The 25325-nt window shown below is 54.5% G+C and overlaps 1 protein-coding gene across 7 annotated transcripts in view; it reads right to left on the reverse strand.

Annotated features, from left to right (window-relative positions):
* PTPRS (protein tyrosine phosphatase receptor type S) overlaps positions 1-25325 on the reverse strand; it is a gene marked incomplete at both ends in the record, with an annotated part of 57897 nt that overhangs the window by 10266 nt on the left and 22306 nt on the right. For 3 of the 7 annotated variants that reach the window (XM_084248818.1, XM_084248820.1, XM_084248817.1), the window contains 12 exons: positions 299-514; positions 619-712; positions 1324-1577; positions 2081-2178; positions 2625-3233; positions 4317-4434; positions 6817-7010; positions 8194-8499; positions 14065-14209; positions 14632-14765; positions 15861-16442; positions 18492-18761. In XM_084248818.1, coding sequence (XP_084104944.1) covers positions 299-514; positions 619-712; positions 1324-1577; positions 2081-2178; positions 2625-3233; positions 4317-4434; positions 6817-7010; positions 8194-8499; positions 14065-14209; positions 14632-14765; positions 15861-16442; positions 18492-18761 — 3020 coding nt within the window. Of the gene's footprint in view, positions 1-298; positions 515-618; positions 713-1323; positions 1578-2080; positions 2179-2624; positions 3234-4316; positions 4435-6647; positions 6675-6816; positions 7011-8193; positions 8500-14064; positions 14210-14631; positions 14766-15860; positions 16443-18491; positions 18762-25325 lie in introns of all 7 variants that reach the window. The other 4 variants (XM_084248819.1, XM_084248816.1, XM_084248821.1 and 1 more) reach the window with 2 other exon arrangements.

Raw genomic sequence — 25325 nt, forward strand, 5'->3', positions numbered from 1 at the left:
TTTGTTCATTTTGCACCTCCAGATCTTTGCATAAGATCTTTGCACAAGTAAATCTTGGGCTACTTTTTCCTTCTGGACTCCTATACATCCCTTGAAGCCCCAATCTAGAGTTCTCACTCACAAATCTTCAACTTGGAATTCCCCCAACCTCAAGTCCTCCCTTCTGCCTGGCCCTGACCACAAAGGCTGGGATGATCTATGCCTAATTTTGAGGTCAAGGGCCCTGGGGGCTGAGGCCACTTAGGGGTCCGTCTCATAGGGTGTGGCTAGATTTGGGCAGATTTCATTCGGGACTTACAGGCTCGCTCTTTTGCAGCACAGCAAGGACAAAGAGAACATATCGGTGGCCAGGCTCCAGGCCCCGGTTGTCAAAGCCACCATACTGCTTCTGGTCACCAGGATGGAAGGTGGATGGCAGTATCGAGAAGCGAGCTGCAATGTATGGCCGAGGCACCTCTAGCTGGCGAGAGTGCCGCAGGCTACGCCTCTGAAGTCGTGAGATGTCCTGGATGAGCTGTGGGAACAGAGGTGTGCGTGGCTCAGAGTCTGCTGGGAGCAACCAAGCTCATTAAAGCTGAAACATAATTGAGCCTGGCAGGCTGGGCTTCAGACCCTCACCTCCTCCAGATCCATGTCCTCTGGGCTGCCCAGCGGGGTCAGGAACTGGCCTCCACGAGACTTGCGCAGTGGCACCATCACAATGAAATAGTTCCTGTTGGGAGACAAAGAATCAGAGCGGGGCCGTCTACAGATAGGGAGGCCTGAAAGATGCTCTTTGGGGTAAGTGAGGAAGCTCTCTCGAAATCTTCCTTCTGCTCATACAGTAGGTCTATTCTCTACTGCCTTGGTCATATACAACTACAATTCCTAATTCAGGCTTCCAGGGCTGATTATTCTGTACCTTTTGCCTGGAAAACCTACCCAGGAAATGATATTTTTTGAACTACTAAAAATTCATTAAAGCCCCAACTTCTATGCCCACACATTCCTTTAGCCTTAATTTTTCTCTCTTTTGAGGCAGAGACCTCCTATTCTCACTGAAAAATCTTGACCCTGGTGCCTTTCACGGCCAGGGGGTTACAAGTCCATGTCCAGCTCTGGAAAGCCAGAACCAGCCGAGGAGCATCGGGGAGTGCTGGGGAGCAGACCCAAGGCCACGTTTACTGACAGTGCCCACGGGAAGCACTTCAGGGCCACCACGTGAACTGGGGCAGACGTGATCCAGTTTTACAGGCAGAAGCTGAGTCAGAGGGGACAGGTGACTGCTTTGTTACACAGCTGGCTGCTAGGGGTGTGAGGACTCCTGAGGGGGTGTGAGCGTACTGGACGGGCACTGGGCTCTGGCCGTCGGGCAGATACACCATGATGAAGCCGTCGGAGTCGGGCTTGGGGGCCACGCTGGGCTTGGCGCTGAGCAGGTTGAAGGCAGTCCAGGCGGTGACGGTTTGCTGGAGGCCGCCCAGGCTGCTGCCGCGGCTGGTCAGCACGAAGTTATAGAAGGTGTTGGGCTTAAGGCGCGTGATGAGCCTTTTGGTGGTCCGGCCGTCCACGTCCAGTGTGAGCCCGTTGTACTGGATCTGTGGGCCAGTGCTGGCTCAGTGGAGGCCTGGACAGAGCCCCGTCCCCAGGCTGAGCCCCCAACCTTGACTGAGCATCAATTCCAGATTCAGCCCCGACCCCAGTGAACCGTAATCCCTCACTGAGCCTCAATGCCAGGTTAGCTACTGACCATAGACCAAGCCTTAATTCCAGCTGAGCCCTAAGTCTAACCGCTGGGCCCTGATCCCACAGTGAACCTCAGTCCCAGCTGATCCCTGACTCAGGTTAAGCCCAACTGGGACTAAGTCCTTATCCCCGACTGAGGCCTGGTCCCGCGTTAAATCTTGACCCAGACAGAACCTCACTCCCAGCCACCTCAATGCTGACTGAATCCTATTCCTAGATGGAGCCTCAACCTCAGCTGAACTCAGTCCCACTCAGTCCTCAGCCCAGCTGAACTTCAACCCCAGACCAAATCCTGACTGAGCCCTAACCCCCGCCGAGCCCTGACTCCCGACACCTGCCCGCCAGGTGCCCCTACCTTGTAGGGTGTGGGCGAGTTGTAGTTGTCGGGGAACTCCCAGCTGAGCAGGACTGACGTCTTCATGATCATTTTCACCTTGAAGTTCTTGGGGGAGACTGTGCCGAGCAGCGCCCAACGGGAGAGAGCAGAAGAGAGGGCCTGTGAGTGCCGGGGTCGGGGGGCGGGTGCCAGGGGAGGGGTGGGGCGGCCCAGGCGCTCCCTGTCGTCCGCTGTGCCTGTGCCCTTGGCCTTCCTGCCTGGCCCTGGCCCGGCCCTGCCTGGCCCTGTCCCAAGTCCCTGCTGTGGGAGACGGCGCGGCTGCAGAGAGAAGGCGGAGGAGGGAGGAGGGGGTGGGGTGAGGGCAGCGGTGGGGGCGGCGGTGCCACCTCGGCACGTCCCACCTTTGCCAACGCCGGAGCCTCGGGGTCCGGACTTCGCCTTGAGCATCCACGAGGAAGCAGAAAAGTGACCACTTACCTGGGCAGGGGAGAGGGGAGGGGCTGGGGTGGGGGTGGGCGCGGGGCCCGGTCCTTCTCTGGTGCGGGGGTCGCCGCGCGCCTACCTTGGTCCCGCAGGAACGTCCGGTAGCGGACGGGGGGGCTGTAGGGGCCAGGGCCCCGGCGCGTGTGGGCCCGCACTTGGAGGTCATAGGCTGTGTCGGGCTTGAGGCCCTGCAGTGTTAGCACGTTCTCGGCGCCCTGCTCGGCCGCGGCCGGCAGCTCGGTCTCTCGGGCGGGGCCCAGGGCACCGGCCTCTCGCACAGCCACCGTGTACTTGACAATGGCCCCGTTGCGCTCAGCGGGCACAGGTGGCAGCCAGCGGAGCAGGACAGTGCCGGCCGAGGCGTTGCCCGCTGCCTCCAGGATCTGCGGGTGGCCACGGGGAGTGTCCTCGGGTATGCTCAGGGCCTCGGCCGCCTCCTCGCCCAGACCGCCTCGGCTGCGGGCTGCCAGCCGGAACACATACGTGGCCCCCTTGTGCACGCCCAGAGCTGTGTAGTGGTCCTCGGTGGGCGGGAACTCCAGTGTGGCCAGGGGGGACGAGTCCTCGCGGCCAAACTGCAGGCGGTAGCCCAGCACCTGGTCCTCTGCCGTGCCGGCTGGGGGCTCCCAGCGTGCCAGCAGGCTGCCCTCGGGGGTCTGCTGCACCGACAGGGTGGGGCGGCCCAGCACTGTAGGGACAGGAGGCAGGTATCAGGCTACACCTGTCAGCCCAGGAGTAAGAAACGGGGTTGTAAGTTTTAAAAGTGGGTCTTGGGAAGGCCTCATTTAGAAGCAAAGCCTTGAAAGAGGGAAGGGAGAGAGCTGCAGGGAGATCTCGGGGGGAATAGTCTTCAAGATAAGAGGGAATAGCCAGTGCAAAGGCCCTGAGGTGGAACCGTGCTGGCTGAGGAGCTGGGTACTCAATTGAAGCCAACAAAAGAAAACACCCACATATGTCACCGCAAGCCCTCATCTATTCATCTCCACCTTGAGTTAATGATCATTCATCTTTTGTCTTGTTCATTTGCCCCTTGCTCTCTGCTGGCACCTGATTAACTACCATGGGACAAAGGAATGTTCAAACTCTGCTCCTGCTTCACTGTCTGGGAAGTAATGAGCGTGCTATGAGAGGTCCTGGATCAGATAAAGATGGGCGACAGCTGAGCTTTACAAATGAAACCAGGCTCTTCCACTGCAGGACCTTCAACAGACTATGCTATGAGCTATCACAGCATGTTCTGCTTAGCAAGCCCAGTTCTGATGAAAGAGAAGGGAGAAATCACCGGGGACTTTTTGGAGGAGGAGGCATGGGTGCTGGACACTGGGATATACAGATTAGGCAGAAGGACACACCTGGAGTGATTAAAAGCTGTGATGGGGGAAGAAACATGGGGTGTCTAAACAGGGAGCCTGACCAAGACTCTGAGATAAGGGTGGGTGGGGAAGTCTTCCTGGAGGAGGTGCAGAGTAAGCAAAGACTTAAAGTATGGGCAGGAGAGCCAGCTTGGGGAACAGCATTCGGGTAGTAGGAATAGAAGGGTGAAGGGCAGAGGGCAAGGGGACTGTTAACTGTCTCCACTGGCTGGAGCTAAGTTGGCAGGGAAAATAAAGGTGGGGGGTGCTGGGTCATGCTGGGTCCTGAATGCCCCATGAACAGCGCCTACACCTCTGCTCTCACTGATGCCTCCGCCAGGAGCACACTCTCCTCACACGGGCTTAAGAACTCTGAGGGGACACTGAGGGCAAAGGAACCAGGGGGCAGGGTCTCATACCTGCTCCCTTGGTCACTACCACCTTGGGTTTGCTGCGAGCGCCATCGCCTTTCATGGTGTAGGCGGCTACCGTGACGGAGTAGGCAGTCTCAGGCTGCAGGTTTGTGATGACCATCTCCTGTGGGCAGGCACAGGGGTCAGGGATGCTACCCGGGCTGCGACCAGCCCGGCCCACCCTCCTCCACGTGCTGGGTTTAAGCAAGGCAGACGTGGGGTCTGGTCCTCAGGTAGATGTGCACCCGAGTTCATGCACAGACCCTGACACGCAGCACGTCCATGCTGAGATGGGCACACACAGCCTGACACCCGGTCAACTCCCTGCCTGGACCAGCGCGGTCGCTTCCGCCCTGGTTCCCTGGCTCCCACCTGTGCCTGCCACGGTCTGTCTTTTCCATAACAGGACACCTGTGAGCATTCAAGCCAGGGCTCACCTCTCCTCTGTCCACAGTCCTCCGGGGCTGCCACTGCCCTCCAGGTAAAAGCCCAAGGTCCTCTTCCCTGTGCCACAAGGCACCATATGAACTCTGTCTCCTACCTGCCCTCCCCTCTTCCCTCCCTCCTCTCTGGCTCATTGTGCTTCAGTTACACAGGCCTCCTCACTGTTCTCACGTGCCAGACACAGTCCTGCTCCAGGGCCTTAGCATGTGCTGTACCTGGTGCCTCTACCATACCTAGGAGTGTGCTGGAGATTCCCTAAACCAGCTGCCAAGAGTTGACAGTTAAACTCAGGAATTTTTCAAGCCAGTTGTTACAGACATTATTATAAATTATATAAACTTATAATCAAAGAAATAGTATTAAAAACCATAGGTGATTGGAAAACATACCTCTTCCTAATAATTTCACTACATTTACTACTATCTAAGTTCTGGGAGTTTTTCTGTCTTGGTTCTGTATGATAGGAGTACATACATCTAGTCAGAACGTATTTCCTCTAGAAGACAGCTTGAAATTGACATGGTAGCATTATTTACACCATGGGAATGAGCAAGCATATAAATCAGGACGGCCCTCTCCCAGCCAGCAGAGAGCAGATTATTAAACATTTACACCGTGTCTACATCCCACCCCCACCAGAGCTATAACTGATGATTATTTGCATCTTGTTCCAATTAACACCTCTGTCCCCCCCCCTGGACTGAGACCCCTGGGAGAGCAGGCTCAGGTCTGTGTTGGTCATTGCATGCCCACACCACCTGGCACAGGATCCAGCACACAGCAGGCACTTGGTACACAACTGCTTGTTCAGTGAATGACAGAGCACCCGATCTGCACACACAACCGCACACACCCTCACAGAGCCACACGTGTGCCCGTGTTCCCACGCACAGTGCATGCACACCCACAAACATGGTCTGGCATGCCTGGGAGCTGGAGTGGCTCTGGGTCAAGAGCACATGGAGGGGGCAGAGATGCGTGAACAGAGGGTCTCCTGCCCCTGAACCTCACATTCAGTCACCCCTGGGTCCAGATGGGTGGGTGGGGCTAAGCTGGTGGGAACTTTACTCCTACTCTCAGGGTGGAGAAGGGGCAGGGTCGGAGGGGAGTGGGTGAGCTGACGTCTGTTCAGCATCTGGACACTGTAGGACACACAAACCAGGAGATGAAGGGTCTTAGAAGGCCGGTGGCCTGTATGTGAAGAACGGAGACAGCCCAGAGAGAGGCAGCAGCTTGCCCAAAGCCTCACAGTAATTCTGCCCCTGACTCGGGAAAGCTCTGAGGGAGCTTGAAGCTCCTCTGAGGAACTGCGGCACCACAGCCTCCTCCCTCCCTGGCCGCTGACCCCTCTCGTCTCTTGAGAGTTAGAAGGAAGCTTATACTTTGGCCAGAGAGAACTTTCTAGATCAGGGTAGTAATTTTGGTTGTTTGGAAAACAACCCAGTTCTGATCTATCTGCTGGGCCTGGGTGCAACAGGGCGACTGCAGGGTGGACAGCACGGAGGCTGCGGGCAGAGCCAGAGCAAAGCTGTGGAGATTAAGACTGCAGGGGGAGCGGATGGTGGGGATACAAGGCTGGCACATATGTGGGGCGGGGGCTGGGAAGAAGCAACTATCTAGGGGTCATCCAGAGAGACGAAGACCGTGTCCAGACATCTGCCTTGTGTCTGCGTCACCCCTCTGGGGACCCCAGCTGGTGCTACCCCTTCTGTGCCTATTTGCCTGATGCAAAAACTGAGGTTACAAGTTCCCAGAGGTCACCCTGGGCACGTCCAGGGTCCAAGGGAGGAGACCCTTTCACAGGGGGCGTGCGGGTGGGGGGACAGTCACAGCACAGCACAGCCCGCGAGAAGAACATAAGAGCACGGCAGAGGCCGGTGGGGCGCTACTTACATATTCGGCCATGTCATCCATCTCCCACTGAGCGCGGGAGGCGGCGGCAGGGGAGAGAGGAGGAGGTGAGCAGAGGTGGCCAGAGAGACAGAAGCGGCCAGAGGGCAGAGCATGGGGGCAGCCCCGGCCCTGGGCCCGCCCTCAGCCCCCCCCACGCAGCCCGGCCTACCTGGGCATCGGCCAGCATGATGTCCTTAATGCGGGGCGGCCCTCGGGCCTCCGCGCCCTCCATGCGCACGTAGTGGACCTGGTAGCCGCGGATCTGGCCATGCTGCCGGCCGGGCGCGGGCGAGCGCCACAGCACACGGATGGCCGTGGCGTTGAGCGCCTCCGCTTCCACCTTCCGCGGAGGCGCGCTGGGCACTGGCGGGGGGAGGGGAGGGGAGGGGCGGGTGGGGCTGTTACTGGGGTGCCCAGCCCTGCCCCGGGCAGCACCACTGCCCGATGCCAGGGTGCCAAGTGGCTGCTGGTTAACTGGCCCTGATGGTGTGCCCCCACTTACAGATGGGCAGAACTGAGGCCCCCCCAAGAGCCTAAACCACCCAGCCAGAGCCACAGGGCGTGAGTGAGCCACGCGAGCTCTGCGCTCGGAGCTTTACCCACACTGTCTTCATCCTCACAGGATCCCTTCCAAGTAGGGGCGCTCATGTTCATTTTACAAACGGGGAAACTGAGGCCCAGAGAGCTGATTCCATGATCACTGGATTAGTAAAAGGCAAGGCCAGGATTTGAACCCAGGCAGGGCACATACATGCTACTGTTACCCCAGTAGCCGGCCAGCCCACTATGCACTGGGGAGCCTCAGAATCCCAAGGTTGGAGCTGTCTCCCCACCAACGCACCCCCGCCCCCCAAGATCTGGCACAGATGCTCTTCCCCATGCTTAATCAGGGACTGTCAACCAAACCTTCCAGTGGCTCAAAATAGCAAACAAGCTTCCTGACAGCAAGAGGTTGACATTTACTGGGGAGGCTATCTGCTCCACTTCTCTGTGCCCCTGGCTTCCCCCACGAGACTCCAGCCTCCAGCCCCCACACGTTGCAGCTTAAGACTTTCAGCCTCGGGGCAATATTTACACCACAGAAACGGGCCAATACTATAAATCAAGTCTCTAATCCAGAGAGACAGTTGTTACACAGCCTCAGCCTGCCTCAGTCTACCTGCTTTGCAGACAGGTTGGCCCAGCCAGGGAGCTGCAAGGCCCATGCCTAACAGCCAGGTCTCTGGGGTCAAGGGACCCTAATGAGGTGGCATGTGCCGCTTGCTGTTTCTCACACTCCACTGCCATGGTTTCCACCAATGGGCCAAACACGGGGCTGCCCGCTTAACTCTGCAGGCACAAGCCTCAGGGAGAGAGGCTGCCTGGGTCTACACGGAGAGTTACGGACCAAGGAGCCTGGGGCTTCTCCGAGAGGCTGCTTGCTTCACGTCTCCCTCTCATGCCCGTGGCGTCTACCTTTGACCTCCAGCCAGCCCAGTTTTCCAGATAAGGTTCCCAGGCCGGGGCAGGCTGGGGCCTTCGGGGCCCGGGCGGGGCTGGTGCTCACCGTCCTCATCGGTGCGGACGACCACGGGCGAGCTCTCGGGCCCTGGCCCCACCTCTGTGTGAGCGACAGTCGTGATGCGGTACTCCGTCCACTTGTCCAGCGCCTCCAGCAGGATCTGAGTGGTGGTCGGGGGGATGCCGTTCACCTCCTTGGGTTGCGGGTCCTCTGAGCCCAGCGGTCGGTAGCGGACGCTATAGCTCACCAGGGCCCCGTTGTGCGTTTCCGGCGGCGGTGGGCGCCAACTTACCAAAATGGCCGTGGAACGAGTGCTGACACATTTAACGTCTTGAGGGGGGGCTGACGGTTCTATTGGGGGGAGAACGTGGGGGTGGGGAAGGGAGGCGGGATGGGCAGGGAGGGGGTGGGGAAACAAAAGATGGGAAAGAGAAAATAAAAAAGAAGATGATAACAAACAAAACAGAACCAAACCAAAGAGAAATCGAACCCAAAAGAAGCAGGTGTCAACCAAAGGTGAGATGGGTGGGCAGGTAAGGATGGGGGCTGGGAGGGCTGGCCAAGAATTCTGTGCTTGTCCTGTAGGGCTGCACCTACCTAGCACACAGTAGGTCTTCGGTAGTGGACAGGCACAATCCCCGTGGAGTGTACATATGATGTGTGGCAGGCACTGTGCCAAATGGAACAGCAATGAAAGCTCCATTCATTGGGCACCTACTATGTGTTAGGCACAGTACCAAGGGCTTCAGAGAAAAACAGTAAATGTTGTCATTTATTGAACACCTACTGTGTACTAGACACTGTGCCAGAGAACTAGCAATAAAAGTTTCATTTTTTTGGGACCCTACTGTGTGTCAGGCACAGCACCAAGGATAAAAGGAAAGTACAATGCACTTATTTACTGAATACCTATTGTGTCTAGTTATTGTACCATGTGATAACAAAAGTCCCACTTATGGGGCACCTACTATGTGGTGGGCATGGTGCTAAGAGTGTCACAGAGTAGTGGTAAATGCATTTATCTGCCAAGCACCTATTGTGTGCCAGGCAATGTCAGTGCCAGCTCCACTAACTGGATACCAACTATGTGCCAAGCACAGCACTAGGAACGGAACAACAGGCTAATGTACTTATTTCTCCAACACCTACTGTGTGCTAGGGGCTGTGCCAGTGCCTTTTATAGAGCAACAGAGTGTCTTTAAGTAGAGTTCCTCTTATTGGGCACCTACTGTGTGGGGGTCATGGTACTAAGAGCTTCCTAAGGTGATGGCAACTGCTTTTAATTGCTGAACACCAATTCTGTGCCAGGGAACAGCACTTACTGGTAGCACCTACTGTGTGCTAGGCGCAGTGCTAGAACATCACAGATTAATGTTAAAATCACATATTTACAGAATACCTGTTCTACTAGGGATCCCAGAAAGCCACCCCAATGGGTTACTTTCAAGCAAGACTACCCTTCTGGCCTCACTTTTAGAGAAAATAACGCCTATGTCCTGAGCACCTATTATGTGCCAGTTAGTAAGCCAAAGGCTTTTATATAGTCACAAATGACTTAATGATGGGGACATGTCCTGGGAAATTCAAAGTTAGGTGATTTCGTTGTGCAAACATCAGAGTATAATAACAGACCTAGAGAGAGGGCCTGCTGCACCCCTAGGCACACAGTGCAGCCTGTTGGGACCACTGTCATACATGGGACTCTTGTTGACTGAAACCTCGTATATGATACCTGACTGCAGAGGTGAAGGTGCTGTGCTCTGGCCTCTGCTGTGCTAGTGCTCAACTGGGCCCCATAGACCTGGTGCCCAGGTCTTCGTCGACTGTAGCTCTTCTGGGAGGACCCTTGGCACGCACCACACCAAGCCTAATGCAGGGTGATGGCAAATTTTATGTATTGAGCACCTGCTCTGGGCTGGCCATCCTCACAGCTGCCTGAAGATCCAAACGGCAGTTGCCATTATGTAGCACCTACTGCATACCGGCAGGCACTGTGCCAAGGACTTATGCCAGGCACATAACAAGCAGTCACTGTGCCAAAGGCTTTAATGAGGAAACAGGAATAGTTCCTATATGTTAAGCAACTACTATGGGCTAGGCCCTGCACTAAGGGCCTTGTACAATTTTCATTGTTTCCCTTCTAAAGCACCCACTCTGCTTCTATATAGTCACTTGTCACTTTGCAAAGAGGGTATCTGCTGAGAAATGCACTGTCGGTTGCTTTCATTGGGAGCCACTGAGCAATGACACAGATTTGGACAGTGCAGCCAAGAGCATGCCTAGGCTGTGTGGTAGAGACCGCTGTCATGGACATGGGCCCTTGGGGACTGGAACTTGATCAAGCAATGCACAACTGTACTAAGGGCCCCAAGAATGATCACAGTCTTAATCAAATACTGACTTTCGTACACATGGTCCAAAGGACTTTGCAGATAATAACTCCATGTTTCAAGCAAAAACTGTGTACCTCCAACCATGATAGGCCCTGTCAGACTGACAGTGGTTCTCACACGAGCACCTACTAAGCACCCAGCTCTAGTAACTTTCCAACTTTGTAAGGAGCACTTTTTGTGTGCCCAGCACTGGGCCAGAGGCTATGCAGACACGGAATGCAGCCCCATGCTTGGGGTACCTCCTGTGCACTTGGCACAGGGTAAATTTATGACACACTACTAAGAAAGACTATTCATCAAGAGGCTAACACCGTGCCAATCCAGGTTTAGAGTAACACAACAGCTACACTTATAGAACACCTACTGTGTGCCAGGCAGTGCGCTGAGGGTGTTGTTGAATAACAGTGGGAGTTCCCACATACTACGTACCTGCTATGCATGTTAGGGCTCTACGAAATAATAGCACTAGTCTCTGTGTATTGAGCACCTACTATGTGCCAGGCCCTGTGCTAAGGGCATTGCAGTCACACTGCTTCACATTGGGGATCCTTTCTGGGAAATGCGTCATTAGGCAATTCCATCGTTGTGCAAACATCACAGAGTAGCGAATGGCGGATGCCTAGAGGAGTCTACCCTACACCGAGGCTAGGTGCTGCAGCCTGCTGGGTCCCCAGCGAATACGCGGTCCCTCTTTGACTGAAACACCATTAAGCCGCACAGACTATGCTGAGAATAAATCTCACATTCTATACCTCTTTTGCATCTGGTAAATTAAGTCCTTTATGGGCTGAAAATGGGTCCCAGTGATTTCTCACAACACCCCTAGGTAGACAAAACTATCACTCCTGTCCCCCACACCCCTTGTTACACATTATTAACGAGTTGTGACAGCCTCAGGTACCCCTCCAAACTTTGAAAGCAGGGAAGCCAGTTTGATGGGCTTTCTAGCGTTAGTCATGAACCAACGGGGTGCCTTGTCCCCACCCATCACCTCTCATCTTATAGATGAGGAAACTGAGGTCCAGAAATGACAATTTGCCTGGCCAAGGGCTTGGGCTGAGGTGTGTGTTGGGAGTGGGCAGAACCAGGATCTGCATGCCGGCTCAGCTATTGTCCATGGGTATCTCGGCTTGAGCCTGGGAGTTCAGAGCTCAGCCCGTGCCCCTATGGGTGCAGGCCAGTTGAGACCGGCTCAAACCACACATTCTGTACTGCCCTGATTCCTCGCCTAGAAGGGGGCCCAGAGAGGTTGCTGGTCTGCCTGAGACTAGAGGGCACGGAGCCTCTCACCACCACGGCAGCCCTCTTCACCGAGCGCGTGTTTGTAGACTACTGAATATGCGTGCAACCTGAGCAAGGGTCTGGGACCCAAGGGTGAACCAGAGCCCCAGCCTCAGAAACATCAGGCTACCGGAGACCTCAGAGTCCAAAGACTACTCCAACAAGAATGGCTGTTCAGTCTCTCTTAAAGAGAAACACTAGCGATCCTTTCTCTGGGACTACACACCTATGCTCCCCATTTCTTGACCAGCCACCCCAACCAAAAGTGCCTGGGGGAGTCAGGCAGGAACAGAAAGACCAATTGGGGAATGTGCCAGAAGGAATGGATTTGCTGCGAAAGGGGGAGGAAAAACAAAACCAAAACCATAATAAAATAAGAAACAACGGTGATGGTGATGATGATGAGAAAAACCATAATAAAAGAAAGAAAGACGCCTTCCAGAAAACTCCCAGTCTGTTACCTACCTTCCACTCTTCAACTGCTAACTTATAAGACTTTCTTACGAGGGAGGGAATGGCGGAACGCCGAGCTACAAGGCCAGACCGAGCTCTGGGTGGGTCTCCGGGTGTGAGCAGGCCCTCAGTGGGCACGCTGCAGTTCCGGGCTGGTGCCGACGAGGCGGGGAGGTGGGACGGTGTCTGGGGAGACCCACGGCTGAGTGGTCTGGCCTCCACCTACCCTTGAGTTGAGCCTAAGAAGCCCGCAGCCCCTGGGGGAGACGCCTGGCCCTGAGACTTGGCTGCAGCTTTCTTGGGCCCCACCCGTCTGGGGGCAAGAAGGGGGGAGTCCCTTCTCCCCCACTCCCTGTCCTGGGCCGCCCCGGAGGTTCGTTTGGCTGGGCCAAAGCCGCGTTCTAGACGACCGCAGAGGCCGCCTCCTTCACAATCCAGCCCAACCTGCGTGACATTCTGGGAGGGAGTTGGTGGTGGTGGTGGGGGGGCAGTGCATGTGTGGGGTGCATGGTTCCAACTCCCCTTTTCTGGGTAGAGGGTTTCAAGGCCCAAACCGGGCTCTGGACTACTGGTGTAGCCCGGAGCTGCGGGGGCAGCGGGGTGGTGGGGAAGGAGCCTGGGGGCACGCAGGGTGGGCCGTTTTTGTGAACCTGCTTGAGACCAGCGAGTACTCACCTTCACGGCACCTGTGCCGGCCTGTCACGTGGCCGCCCAAGCCACAGGACACCCTCACTGATCTCCACCTCACGCACAAACACCCAGGCGCCGCTGAGCTGGGGCGCGCTTGGCTCGGCTCGGCAAGTGGCAGCGGGAAGAAGGGGTGGGGGCTGGGGTGGTGGGGGAACTGGTCTCCGAGGCCCCTGATTCCGCTGGCTGAGATGCCCTGGCCCGAGCCGACATCACCCTTGACTGACCCGTGAACCCCTGTGTGCGCACACACCGAGGCTGCTTCCGGAACGAGGCCTGGGATGGCCACGGCGTGACTGACTGAGAAGGGGGGAGGAGAGCCACGGCAGCAGAGGCCATGGCGGCAGAGGCCAAGCTGGGCTAGGCTGAGGGAAGAGGAGGGAGCAGAGGAGGGAAGGGAGGCAGGAGACGCAGGAGAAGGGCCCTGCCTCGGCCCTGTGCTCAGCGCAGGCAGGGAGCAGCTCGGGGCCGGTGGGCGCCGTGCAGCCCTGAGCCTGCTGCAGTCCTGGCCCGAAGGTGACTTGTTTGTGACAGGGAGGCCGGGCGGGCACAGCGAAGAACTCCAGGAATTTAAAAGCCTGTATTGAGGCCTGTACCCCACAAACCTTTGACTTTGACTCCCCTGCCCCCCACCCCTGCCCTGGCAATGGAGGTCCTGGTCCTGGGGCAGAAGGGCTACCGCCACCTGCCCTTCCGGGAAGTGAGTTCATCTCCGTGCCCTTTGCTCTCTGGGCACAATGGGGTATGAGTTGTGACAGCCTCGTGTACCCCTCAAATGCGTGTGGGAAGGGCACAGTGTGACTGTTCAATTAGCCCCAAATCTGGGAGAGAAAGGGGAGAGAAGATGTGGTCTGCTACTCCCCAACAGGGGCAAACCAGCCACATCTTGTCCCCAGCCCCAGGGAAACAGACACAGGAGACTGTGGGAAGCCTGGGGCGAGCCCCCCCCTGCAGCGCGGGTGGTCATGTCTGAAGTCGAGGGGCCAGGCTGGAACGGGCCAGGATGCCCCCCACCCGTGGTGGGCTCCCCAGTTAGCCAGGGCTGCTGCGCTGGGCCGAGGGTCCCCCCCACAGAGAAGGGTGGGGTCCGAGAGACACCTACTGGACTGCAGCGTGCGCTGCCGCACCACCGAGGTGAAGGCGCCCAGGCCCTGCGGGGAGCGCGCGGCCAGGCGGAAGGCGTATTCCGTGTTGGGCTTGAGGTCGTCCACCACGAAGCTTGTGGCCGGCTCGAAGGTCCTTCCCACCTGGGTGTGGACAGGGGCAGAGACAGACACAGAGAGACAGAAAGAGAGGAGAGAGACAGCGAGATTGCAACAAAGACAAAGAGACAGAGACAGAGGGATAGGCAGAGGCAGAGAGATACAGAGGCAGAGGCACAGAAGAGACAGAAAGAGATACAGAGAGAAAGAGACTCATGTGAGGAAGTGTCAGTGAATTATAGAAACGGAGAGAAAGTGAAACCCGGGAAAGCAAAGAGAGAAATAAGTGGGGCAGAGGGAAGGGAGAGAAAGACATGGAGAGATGGAGAAACAGAAAGGAGGTGGAGAAATTAGCAATAAATAGGGGCAAAGGCATTCAGGTACAGAATCGGGGAGCCACGCCAGAGAAACAAAGAACAGGTGAGAGCAGCCTCCCAGCCCCACCCTGCCCCCCACCCCCTGGGTACCTCTCTGCCAAGGTCGCCTTCCCGGAACAGGAGCTCATACTTGATGATGCTTTCTTGCCTTGGGGGGCTCCATGAGAGCCCGATGCTGGTCTCCGACTTGGCCTCTGCCCGGAAGTTCATGGGCTGGCCAGGTACTGGGGGTGGGACAAAGGAACAGAAATGAAAGGGGAGGATGGGGGAATCCATCTGCTTAGGGTGCCCACCCCCAAAAGAGCACCTGAAGGAAGACTATTCAGCTCTGGAAGCTTCCAGAATATTTGCCCACTGTTCTCTTATCTTTCTGGGAACCCGGTATCATCCTTGTTAGTTGTCCATCTCAATCCCCCCCTCCACCCCCTCTCTCTGCCAGTAGAAACATTAAGAAATTCCCTTTGCTATTCACCCCAGCACCTTCTTCCTCCTCCCAATTAAACTGAACTGATTTCTCTAAATTGGTGGGGATATTTTGAAACGTGGCTCTCTACGCTGCACCCCTCTGCAGCAGCAGAGCTCCAGCCCCTGTGCTTGTGCAGCTGCCCGAGTCTTTCTGGATTTGAGGTTATGGAGCCCTGAGCCCAAAAAAAGGCTCAGCAACTGCTTGGGACCCCATGAACCTAAATGCTCCCCACTTCCATCCCTAGGCCTTCAACTGGAGCCGGCCAGCAGTCCAGGGCCTTTGGGTAGATGCACTTTGCATTAATTACTTCAGAACAGCCAGCATGGATCTCTCCAATGGGAGCAGCAAACAGGGGTTCTCAAACTCAGATACCAATAGTGCCGCCAAGTGAGAAGAGGGGGAAGCAGAAACAGTGCCCCTCGTTTTAGATGCAGCTGCTGGGACCTATCTGGATGTCGGGTGGTTTGTAAAATCAGATTTCCCAAAGGAAGCAGAATTTGGATTTTCTGGGACTTTGATTTTAAATGGTAGCCCGAAAATAGTCATTTGTTGCTTAACAACAGAGACAAATTCTGAGACATCGTTAGGCGACTGCGGCGCTGTGAGAATGTTGTAATTGTAATGACAGACCTAGATGGCACAGCCCACTGGGGCCACTGTCGTCTTTGTGGCCTGTCACTGACCAAAAAGCTGTTAAGCAGCACATGGCTGCATTGTAAAGCACGGTGTGGGACAAAGAATGGCTTTGTGGCTTCCAGTGGGGCCCGCTGCCTGCTGGGAGATCCAGCACCACCACTTCCTCCCATCACAGGCATCCCTGACCCCCACGGAGTCACACCTCCCACAGCCTCACCTCCCTGTTGCGTCTTGACCTGGATGGGGTCAGAAAGGGGGCCATCACCCACAGAAGTGAAGGCCAGCACGCGCACGGTGTAGGTCTCGTCCTCTAGCAGGCTGCCCACGGTGGTCAGCAGGCTGTCGTCCACGTTGTGCTTCTGCCAGTTGCCCACGGGGTGCTCGGGCTCCATGGTGTAATAGATCCGGTACCCCCGGATCAGGCCGTTGGGCTCCACAGGCTCCTCCCACTGGATGATCATGGTGGTCGCGCTCAGCATGCGGGCCTGCACATTCCTTGGGGCGCTTGCTGGTGCCTGCTCGCCTGTGCGGGTGACCACTGACTCACTTGGGGGACCCTGTCCGATGGAGTTGACGGCAGACACCCAGATCTCATACTCGGAGTTGGGGCTCAGGCCTCCGATGCTGTAGCGCGTGGTGGTGATGTCCTCTTTGATCTGATACGGCCCATCCTGACTCTTGGATTTGTATTCGATGACGTAGTAGGACACGGGATCTGGGTTGCCCGAGTCCCATGTGATGGTGATGCTGGTGGCTGTGTTCTCCGTCACCACGGGCGTCCCAGGGGCCTTGGGGAGAGCTGTGGGTGAAGGACGGACACATGTCAGGGGCACACCAGCTGCAGACCCTCAGGCCTGTGACTGTCAGCCACAAAGGGCCCTCTGGAGCCTACGTCACCATCTAAAGCAAGGGTCAGCAGACTGTAGACCCAGGACCGGCATGTGTTTTTGTAAATAAAGTTTTATTGAAACCTGCTGTGTGGATGTCCTACCCACAGTGGCTTGGCCACTATAATGGGCAGCTGAGTGGCAGCAGCAGAGACTAAATGGCCACTAGCACCACCTTTTCCTTTTAACAAACTAGTTTGCTATAGAAGAAAAATATTTACTTTGGGGAGAGACACTGGTGGCCCCTGGTCTACAGTTCACTTTGCTTATCTGTCTGTTCCCACTTCACAGTTCCCGTTCCCTGTACCTGGGACTCTCCATCCCCAGGGAGCCATGTAGCTGCTGCTGCTGCAGAAGCTCACTTGTCATGCCTCCCACGCCACCCTGGCCGCCCCAGACTACCCAGGGTCATCACTTTGTTTTCCCTACTGGCAGGGACCAAGGTTTGTCTGTAGTTGCTGGGATATTATGACTTATAAGAAACATATATTGGTCGTTCAAATGACCAAAAAGTACATGTACGTATGTGTGCAGATTTATCTCAATCATAAAGATTTGCTCTTTGTCCACAGAGCCTGACACAGGGCTCCCAAGGCCCTCATACAGGAGTCTGTTCTTATGTGAATAAGGTGACTCTGGAAGCACCGAAGGTTGGGGCTAGTTGCCTGGAGAACTGTGTGGCTAGAGGTTGGAACGTTTGTTCCTTCAGTCCCCACGACCCCCAGACCTGCTGGAAACTGAACCAGCTGTCAGTGGCCAATGAGCGAATCTGTCGTGCCAAAGTAATGAAGCCTCCACAGAAGCCCAAAAGGAGGAAATCTGGAGAGTGTCCAGGTTGGGGAGACAGCGACACTGTGCCAGACCCCAAACTCCACGAGGACAGAAGCTCCTCTGTTTGGGCCCCCCACCCCGTGTGTTCCTTCATTTGGCTTTGATTCATATTCTTTGGTATCCCTTGTAATAAACTTGTGACCTACAAGTAAATGGGTTTTCTGAGTTCTAGAAACAACTCTGCAACTGACTGAATCTGAGGAAGGGGCTGTGGTGACCTCTGACTCATGGCCAGCAGCACAGGTACGACCTTAGGTTTGTGCCTCTCACTAGCTGGTGGAAGCACAGTTGAGTAGTCTGGGTCCACGTCACAAGCCAAGGAAGCATTCACCAGAGTGTAACCCCTTAGCAGAATAACCAAAAAGCCAGCTAATGCCAACATCATCTGTGGCCCTAGCTAGGGCAGAGCTCTGGCAAAGGGCCAGGTGTAATGGTTTTCAATTCTGCAGGATAGGGCAATCCTGGTTGAAACTACTCAGCACAGCCCTTGTAGCCCAAAAGCTGCCACAGGCAGGCATGAACGAATGGGTCTGTGTCAATAAAACTTTATTTATAAAAATAAATGAAGGACTGGATTTAGCCCGAGGGTGGTGTTTCTTGGCCAGTGTCGTCATGCTTGAAAATTATTTTGGGCACCTTCTGAGTTTCACCATAAATTTGAGACAGCAGGAGAATCTGCAGTCCTCTGTTCCAGCCCCCAAAACCCCCAGTGTCAATCCTGAGTTTTTGCACAGATTGCTTCCTTTTCTGAGAATGGCACCCTGTCTTCTCTGGTTCATTTTTGTTCAATGTGTAGTCTTTCCCTGACTGAGCATGCCCAGAAAGTGGTAATTTTATGGTGGGGGCCAGAATGACACTATGTGGCCCCAGCAGCCTGTAACTCAACCCCATGGGGATGGCTATGCAGAAATTTCCTTCTCTGGACTGTGAGCTCAAAAAAGAGTTGGGTCTGTGTCTCATCCCATGGGGTCAGGCCCAGAATCATTTATAAGTGTTAAATATTTGTCCAGAGAACCATGATCCCCTTAATGTCCATGAAAGACTGAAGCCAAACTGGTAACTCAGAAATTTTCCACTTGTACCTCCCATCTGGGGGTCAGAAACCGCTGACCTCCCGGCGCCCTGCTTACATTTCACTGTGATCTGGGCCACAGCCTCGATGACACCCAGGCTGGACATGGCCACGCATGTGTAATTGGCAGAATCCTTGACATCTGTGAGTTCCAGCACATTCCGACCCACGGGCATATCATCTTCCGGTGTCAGGTCCTCCGCCCCCTGCATCCACTTGACGTATGGCATGGGAGAGCCCACGGCCACGCAGGTGATGTTCACGTTGCCACCTGGCATGATCTCGTGGCTCATGGGTAAGATGGAGAATCGAGGGGCCACGCGGCGGACTGGGGGGGGGCGGCGGCAGCGGCAGGCAGAGGGAGATGCACGGGGTGGGAGGGAGACGGAATATGGGAGAAAGGAAAGAAAAGCAAGAAGAAAGAAAGAAGGAAAGAAAGAAAAAAAGGAAAAAAAAGTGGAAAACAATTTAAATATAAACAGGGCTGCTGCCTCCCCCCCAGTTGAAATTTTTTTTCTTCCAAATGAAAAAAAACAAAAAACAAATTAAAAAAAAAACAAAACAAAACAAATTCCAACACAAAGAAACCATAACTTCAAAAGAAGGTACTTCACAAACAATATATAGAGAGATATATCGATATATAATAAAAGAGACATGAAGCATTATTCCATAGCAACAGGGTTTCAGCGACCAGAGTGGCTGGTCACAGCACAGATATGAACACAAAAATTTATCAGCCGTTTCTCATCTTTGCTGACAGACATGGCTTCGGAAGGCAGCCCCTCCACCCGCACTCCCAGGTGGGGAGCTTCGGAAGGTTCTGGCCGCGAGTGTCGGGGGGCTGGGGGACAGTCAGATGGGGAAAGGACAGGCCATGGCAGCGCTGGGACTGAGAGGCAGAGGGGGCCAACACCTGGGCCCCCCACCCATCCCCTTGGGGACCCAGGGCCCCGCCCACTTTCCCCGGGGCCCTCAAGGAAAAGATGAGAAACTCTAATGAAATTTTTGTGGTTTTTGGGTATAGAAACCCTTCTAAAAGCTTCTGTCAGTTCTGACAAGTTTCCATTGATAGATGCAGCTCTCAGGATCACAAACAGCATGCAAAATAGGTTGGTTGAGAGAGAGAGAGACAGAGAAAGAGAGAGACATAGAGGAGAGAGCAAGAGCCAGGAGGGACAGAGAGGGGCTAGTGCACAGATGAGACCTGGATCTCAGGGCCTTTAGGGTGGCGCTCATGTGGGTGCCAGAGAGGAGAGACAGATGAGCTGAGAGAGAGAGAGACAGAGAGAGAGAGAGAGAGAGAGAGAAAATCAGGGCCAGAGGAACAGAGAGAGGGACAGAGAAAGAGAAAGAGGGGAGGGGGCCCACTTCAATGCTGCATATTAATTCTAGCAAATGTGACCCAATGCAACATGTCACATTGTCACATCACAGCCCTGGCAGGATAATAAATAGAATATTAATAATAATAATAATAATAATAATAATAATAATAAACAAGGGAATGGACTGGAACGTTGATAAACAGGGACATGTTCTGTGCGTTTCTTAGCAGGGAAGCGGATGCAGCCTTCTGTCCCGTCTCACAGACCACGAAGGCAGCAGGATGCATTTCGGGGGCTCCATTTTCGGAAGTTGAATGGGTTTCGGGGTGGAGGGCCAAGGGTGGACGCTAACATGCATCTGAACTTCCATTCCAAAGGGCACTTCTCTCCCACAGATGTACAGGGGGAAGGACTAGGGTTAGCGTAGTAAGTCCTTCTAGCCAGAAAGAGGCTGTCCCTGGCTGAGATCTCCAGACATAAGAAGCCAGGTGGGGGGGCCCCCAGCTGTGGGGGGGGGCAAGGAGGAGTCTTATCTCCAACCATAGAGATGACAGATTGGGGGCTCACAAGGCTCAGAAGGGCTAGACAGGGACTTCCAGCATGCCCAGCTTGGCTAACTTTCACATGGCACTGGGGGAGCAAGCCAAACCCGAGAGGGTGGTTGCGGGGGGTCTGGCCTGCTCTACAGAGAGAGCTTCAGGAGAGACGGGGAGGCAGCTGACTCCCTCTATTCCGGTCTTGCTTCTGAACTAAGAATCCCAACCTCTGCTCCCTGAATCCCAGCTGGAGGCAAAGAGAAGGGGAGCTCCGTGGGGGTGGGAGGGAGGGTGAAGAAGTTGGCAGCCCTTCGGAAAAGGAAGCCCCGCGAAAAGTCCAGAGTCACGCTGGAGACAGGATGGTGGGAGTGGAGGGTACTGTTTGAGGGGAGGGGCTAGGGGTGCAGTGGGGGGACAGGAGGAAGACAGAGGGGCCATGCAGACAGACTGGGGAGTGAGGGGCAGGACGGGGCACTGAGATGGGGGGCGGCTTTCTGGCAGGGCTGGGTGGAGGGTGGGGGGAGTTGGGGGAGAATGGGGTCCGGCCAGCCAGTGGACACAGTCCAGGCCAGCCGCCGGCATCCACAGCGAGGCCCGAGTGGGATGCCGACGCTGCGTTGTCATGGAAACAGAACACGATGGGGGATGAGCTGGGGGATGAGCGTGGGGGATCTAATTAATCAAGGACAGAAATCAGCATCGACGTCCAAAACAAAACCAGGAGAAACAAATGAAAAAACAAAGCGGAAAAAAAAAAAAAGATCCAAAAAGACAAATTAAAGACCCTCTGAAATAAAAACCAAACACCCAAAAGCAAGAAGAAAAAAAACCATGGAATGGGTGTGGGGCTGAAAATCGGGGTCTGAAAGGAGGAGGGCTGTGGCTTCCCCAAGAAGGTGCCCCCGCCCCCCAGGCAGAACACAGGGTCTGGCCTCCCCAGCCAGCACCCCGGAGCATCGGCTGGAGGCTCGAGGCAGCTGCAGAGATGAGATCCTCTCCGAGAGGTGCTTCGGAGCAAACCAACCCCCTCCCCCACTGACAGCCCTCTTGGCCCACTGCTCAGGAAGACCCTTGCTTAGCCCTCATCAAACGGAGGTCCACAAACTCCATCACACACCGAGACAAGCTCCCCGAGGTCTCAGAGTCCCCCCAAAACCTCCTCAGGCAGAGGTGAGGGAGCTGAGTGGGCCCTGTGGCCTTGGGAATGTCCCTCATCCTCCTAGGGCCTCAGTTTCCTCATCTGTGAAATGGAGGCAACAGGATGACAGCCGAGAAGCCATTAAGCTGACTGGGTGGGGCAGTGCCCGGCGCATGGTAGATGCTCAACCCAGACAAGGGGCTGACGACGACTCTGTCGGCCTTTCGGAGTGCTGGGAAGATCAATTAGATTCTCTACCTTAAGGGGTTTTGGGAATGAATTAAAAAGAAAAGAAAAGGATACAGTAAGAATTTCTATTGACTCTCCATCTTGCTTTATCCCTCCCAACAATTTTGAGAGGCAAATGTCCTGAAATCCATTTTGTGGATGAGGGCTAGAGGCTCGGCGAGGGGACAGGGCTAGCTGGCCGTCACGAAGGAAGCAAGTGGCAGGACGAGAGCTCCAAGTCAGCCTGCCTGGTTCCTGCCTCTCAGATAAAGTGAGTCTTCGCTCACCACATTAAGTGGCCAGAATGACAGCCAGGTGTCCTTTCTTGGCATCTGGCTCTTTCCAACTTGTGAGTCCTTATCCTCTGGGGACACCAAAGAGGGCAAAAGTACCCAATCACCAGCAAGCACCAGTTAAATAATATCCAGCAGCCATCATAATAATTGTCCAGAAGCCATCGGTAAAAGGCTGATACTGAAGGGACTGTTGGAACAGCAAAGGACGTAAGAGCAGACTTTAGGATTTAAAGGTTAAATGTGAGCCCAATTTATTCCTTCACAAAGCTCAACATCTCACCCAAAAGAATGTGTCCACATCTGATCTTATCTTAAAATATCTCCCCTTAGGAGGCATCCTAATTTAGAAGGTACCTCTAACTTTTTCCAGAAGTAGAGACAAGGCATACATCTTAAATATGTAAAAGACTTGCTGTGCAGGGTTGTTAATTATAAGTCAGTTAATGTGGGAGGGCATTTATCAACAACAGTAATTTTAGTGCTCACAATCTCCAGCATGGCCGGCAGCCATCAGTTAAACGGATCTGCCAATAAACTGTAAAGGCTGACACCTAAGAAACTTTGCCCACTTGCGTTCTCACCCCCCTCATTTGCTTCTGAGGGTGTGCTGTAGGAAGAGGGCTGGTTTGCCACGAATTTGGGGAGGAGTGTGCCCAGTTGGCACTAGGTGGCTCAGACCCTCCAGGGGTCCGAGACCTCTAGGCATCCTCCCGCTGGCAATGGGGGGTGGCTTGACGCTGTGTTCTGCCCAGTTTGGTGCTGACACCCACCCACTCGTCTTTCCACCCCGGCTGCAAGCTTGAGGTACAGGTTAGAAAGTAAGGTGGGTGCGGAGCCCACGGGACAGAGTGGCCCCGTGGAACCCCCGCCCCCAATTACCGACCTGAATGGAGGGTCCAGGCGGGTTATAAGGGGACCACACCAGCTTGGTCCTCAGCATGCTCCAGCTGGCTCTGGTTTCCAGCTCTTCTCGTCACCGAGTAGCCGGGGGGTCCCAGCGGGGGAACCCACGTGGGTGAGGGGGTCAGGAGGGTGGGCAGTGGGGGTGGCAGGTTGGGGGGGGTGGGTGGCTTCAAACCCCGATTCACATGGAAAAACAACTCAAAAACCGTCAAAGCAACTGGGAGACAATCCCTCCCCCAGGCAGGAAGAAGCAGAAACTCAAAAACCAAAAAGGGGAGTAGGGTTCAGGGGAGAAGGGGGTGGGAAGGAGTGAGGGGGGAACTCAAAAGTGAGGTGATCTGGTTGAAGCACTAGGTAGGGAACTCGACAGTGTCAGACATCTCCACAATTCAGCAAGCCGCAGCTGGGGGGAAGGGGGACGACTCTGCTGGGCATTTTGGAATCAGAGAAGTTGCCAGAGCCTCCTCTAGACTCCAAAATGAGGATGCAGATGGAGAGGGTGTGTGTGTAGGGGGGGAGATGCCAAGAAGTTCTACAGCCTCCACGGGTTTACTTAAGCTTAGATTACACCTGTCGGGGGGAAGGGAGGGGTCAGGGCCTAATTCCAGAGCCCATTTCTCATCTCCTCCTTTGCCCAGCCTGTGGCCCAGGGAGGGTGGGTAACACCCTGCAGCCTCTCTTGTGCATCTTCCTTTCCTTCTTCCCTCTCCACCATCCTGCCGCCCTCCTCCCACCACCAGCTCCCTCCGCCATCAGGAGAGCGTGCACGGCCTGGAGGGACCTGGCTGGACCCTTGGCCCACGGGCTGACCAGTGGTCTTTGGCAAGTAGTTGACATTTTCAGCGTATATTGTTTTTGTTCTCTGTCCCCCCCCCCACACTTTTGGGGGGGTTCTAGTAGAAAATGGGATGACATCTTGCCAATTGACTGACTCACTTTGGCCTCCTCACTGTGGCTACTGGAGATGTGGGGCTTTCCAGATGACAAGGTGTAATCTAATATTCTCCACACCCACCCCCCCAGAACAGAGGAAAGAGCAATGCAAAGGGGTGTGAGGCAGGCAGCAGGCGAGAGGTGTCTAGAGCTCAGTGTTCCTGCAGAACATCCCCTTCCCAGCCCCCCACCATGCCCAAGTAGAGGGAAGTCTGCTTCTCCACCCCCGGAGCCCCCTCTCCCCTTGGGATGAAGGTGGGATGAGGAGAAAGGCTGGGTCCTGATGTGCAACTGACTACCCCCAGGGTCAAGTCAGGGGCCTCGGGAATGGGCATGGGGGGGTTGGCATGGCCAAGTTCAATGAGTAGGAACTGGGGAAATTGCCAACACACCCCAATGGAAACCTTTCTGAAAGTACAGGAGGTGAAGGGGGCTTAAAACCCAATATCTAAACCTACTCTTATTTTGAGGGGACAGGAAGTCACACCCACCAATTATATAGCTTGGGTACCAGGAATTTAATTTTAAGAACAACTTGTCCCATACAATTCCATGCTACAGACTGATCTAAAAGGCCTATAGAACAATAAAGGGTTCTGAAGATCTGGAAATTGGGGGGCAATCTAGACCTCCCACTGGCCAAGGGCATGAAGTACCGATTTCTTTACCTAGCATTCGAGACTGGGCACTAAATTATCTAGTCCCATCTGGTATCTTCCAGAACTCTGAAGATATCTGAAATTTTGTGAAGGTGGAAAGTTCTTCCCTAAGTCTCTTCCTTGCCCCAAATTCTCTCTGTACATCTTAGGGACATTGGAGAGTTGGTACACCATTTAACTGGGTCATGTGCATTGTGGTTCAATAATGCTATGCTGTGGAAGTAAATGGTAAAGAGAGTATCTTTATTCACTAACCCACACCTTAAAGGTTTATAATTTTAAAGAGACAAAAAAGAAAATTAACAGCCAAAGAGCATGAAATCTGGTTAACTTCCCACCCTTGTCAAAAGCCTGAGCTGCATATTCCCCAGGGGAGGTCTGGGAACAGAGCTGCCAGTTACATTAAAAAATGGGCATGGTTTTGACTTTGGTCCTATGGATCGCAAATCAATTTTAGAAAAGGCAAATCTGAATAGTCCATCCTCTGAACCATCCAGCATCAGCAGAAGCTGGAAACTGTGAAATGAAGACTTGGGTTGTGAAGGGTGGGGATTCCTTGCAACTATGAACTGCAACATTGCTGCTCAGACTACAATGCAAACAATTGTAGTTTTTAGGGCACAACATGCCAGGTGGCCTATCCCTTCTGCTGGGTTGGTCCATATTTTTAAGCATGGCCTACCACCCAAGCTGGGTCTTTTTTGCCCTCTCCTGGCTATGTGGCCATGGCTTTTCCTGTAGGAGTAACGGGAGGTAAAGTAAGAGATACAGCTCTGGGGAGGTCACAGATCTCATGGGGATGGGGTTGGAGCGAGGAGGAAATGAGATCATGGGTGGGCTCAGAAATGCACTAGCAAAAAAAGAGATCTGA

The sequence above is a fragment of the Talpa europaea genome, assembly GCF_964194135.1.
Source record: "Talpa europaea genome assembly, chromosome: 12".
In the NCBI taxonomy this organism is placed as follows: Eukaryota; Metazoa; Chordata; class Mammalia; order Eulipotyphla; family Talpidae; genus Talpa; species Talpa europaea.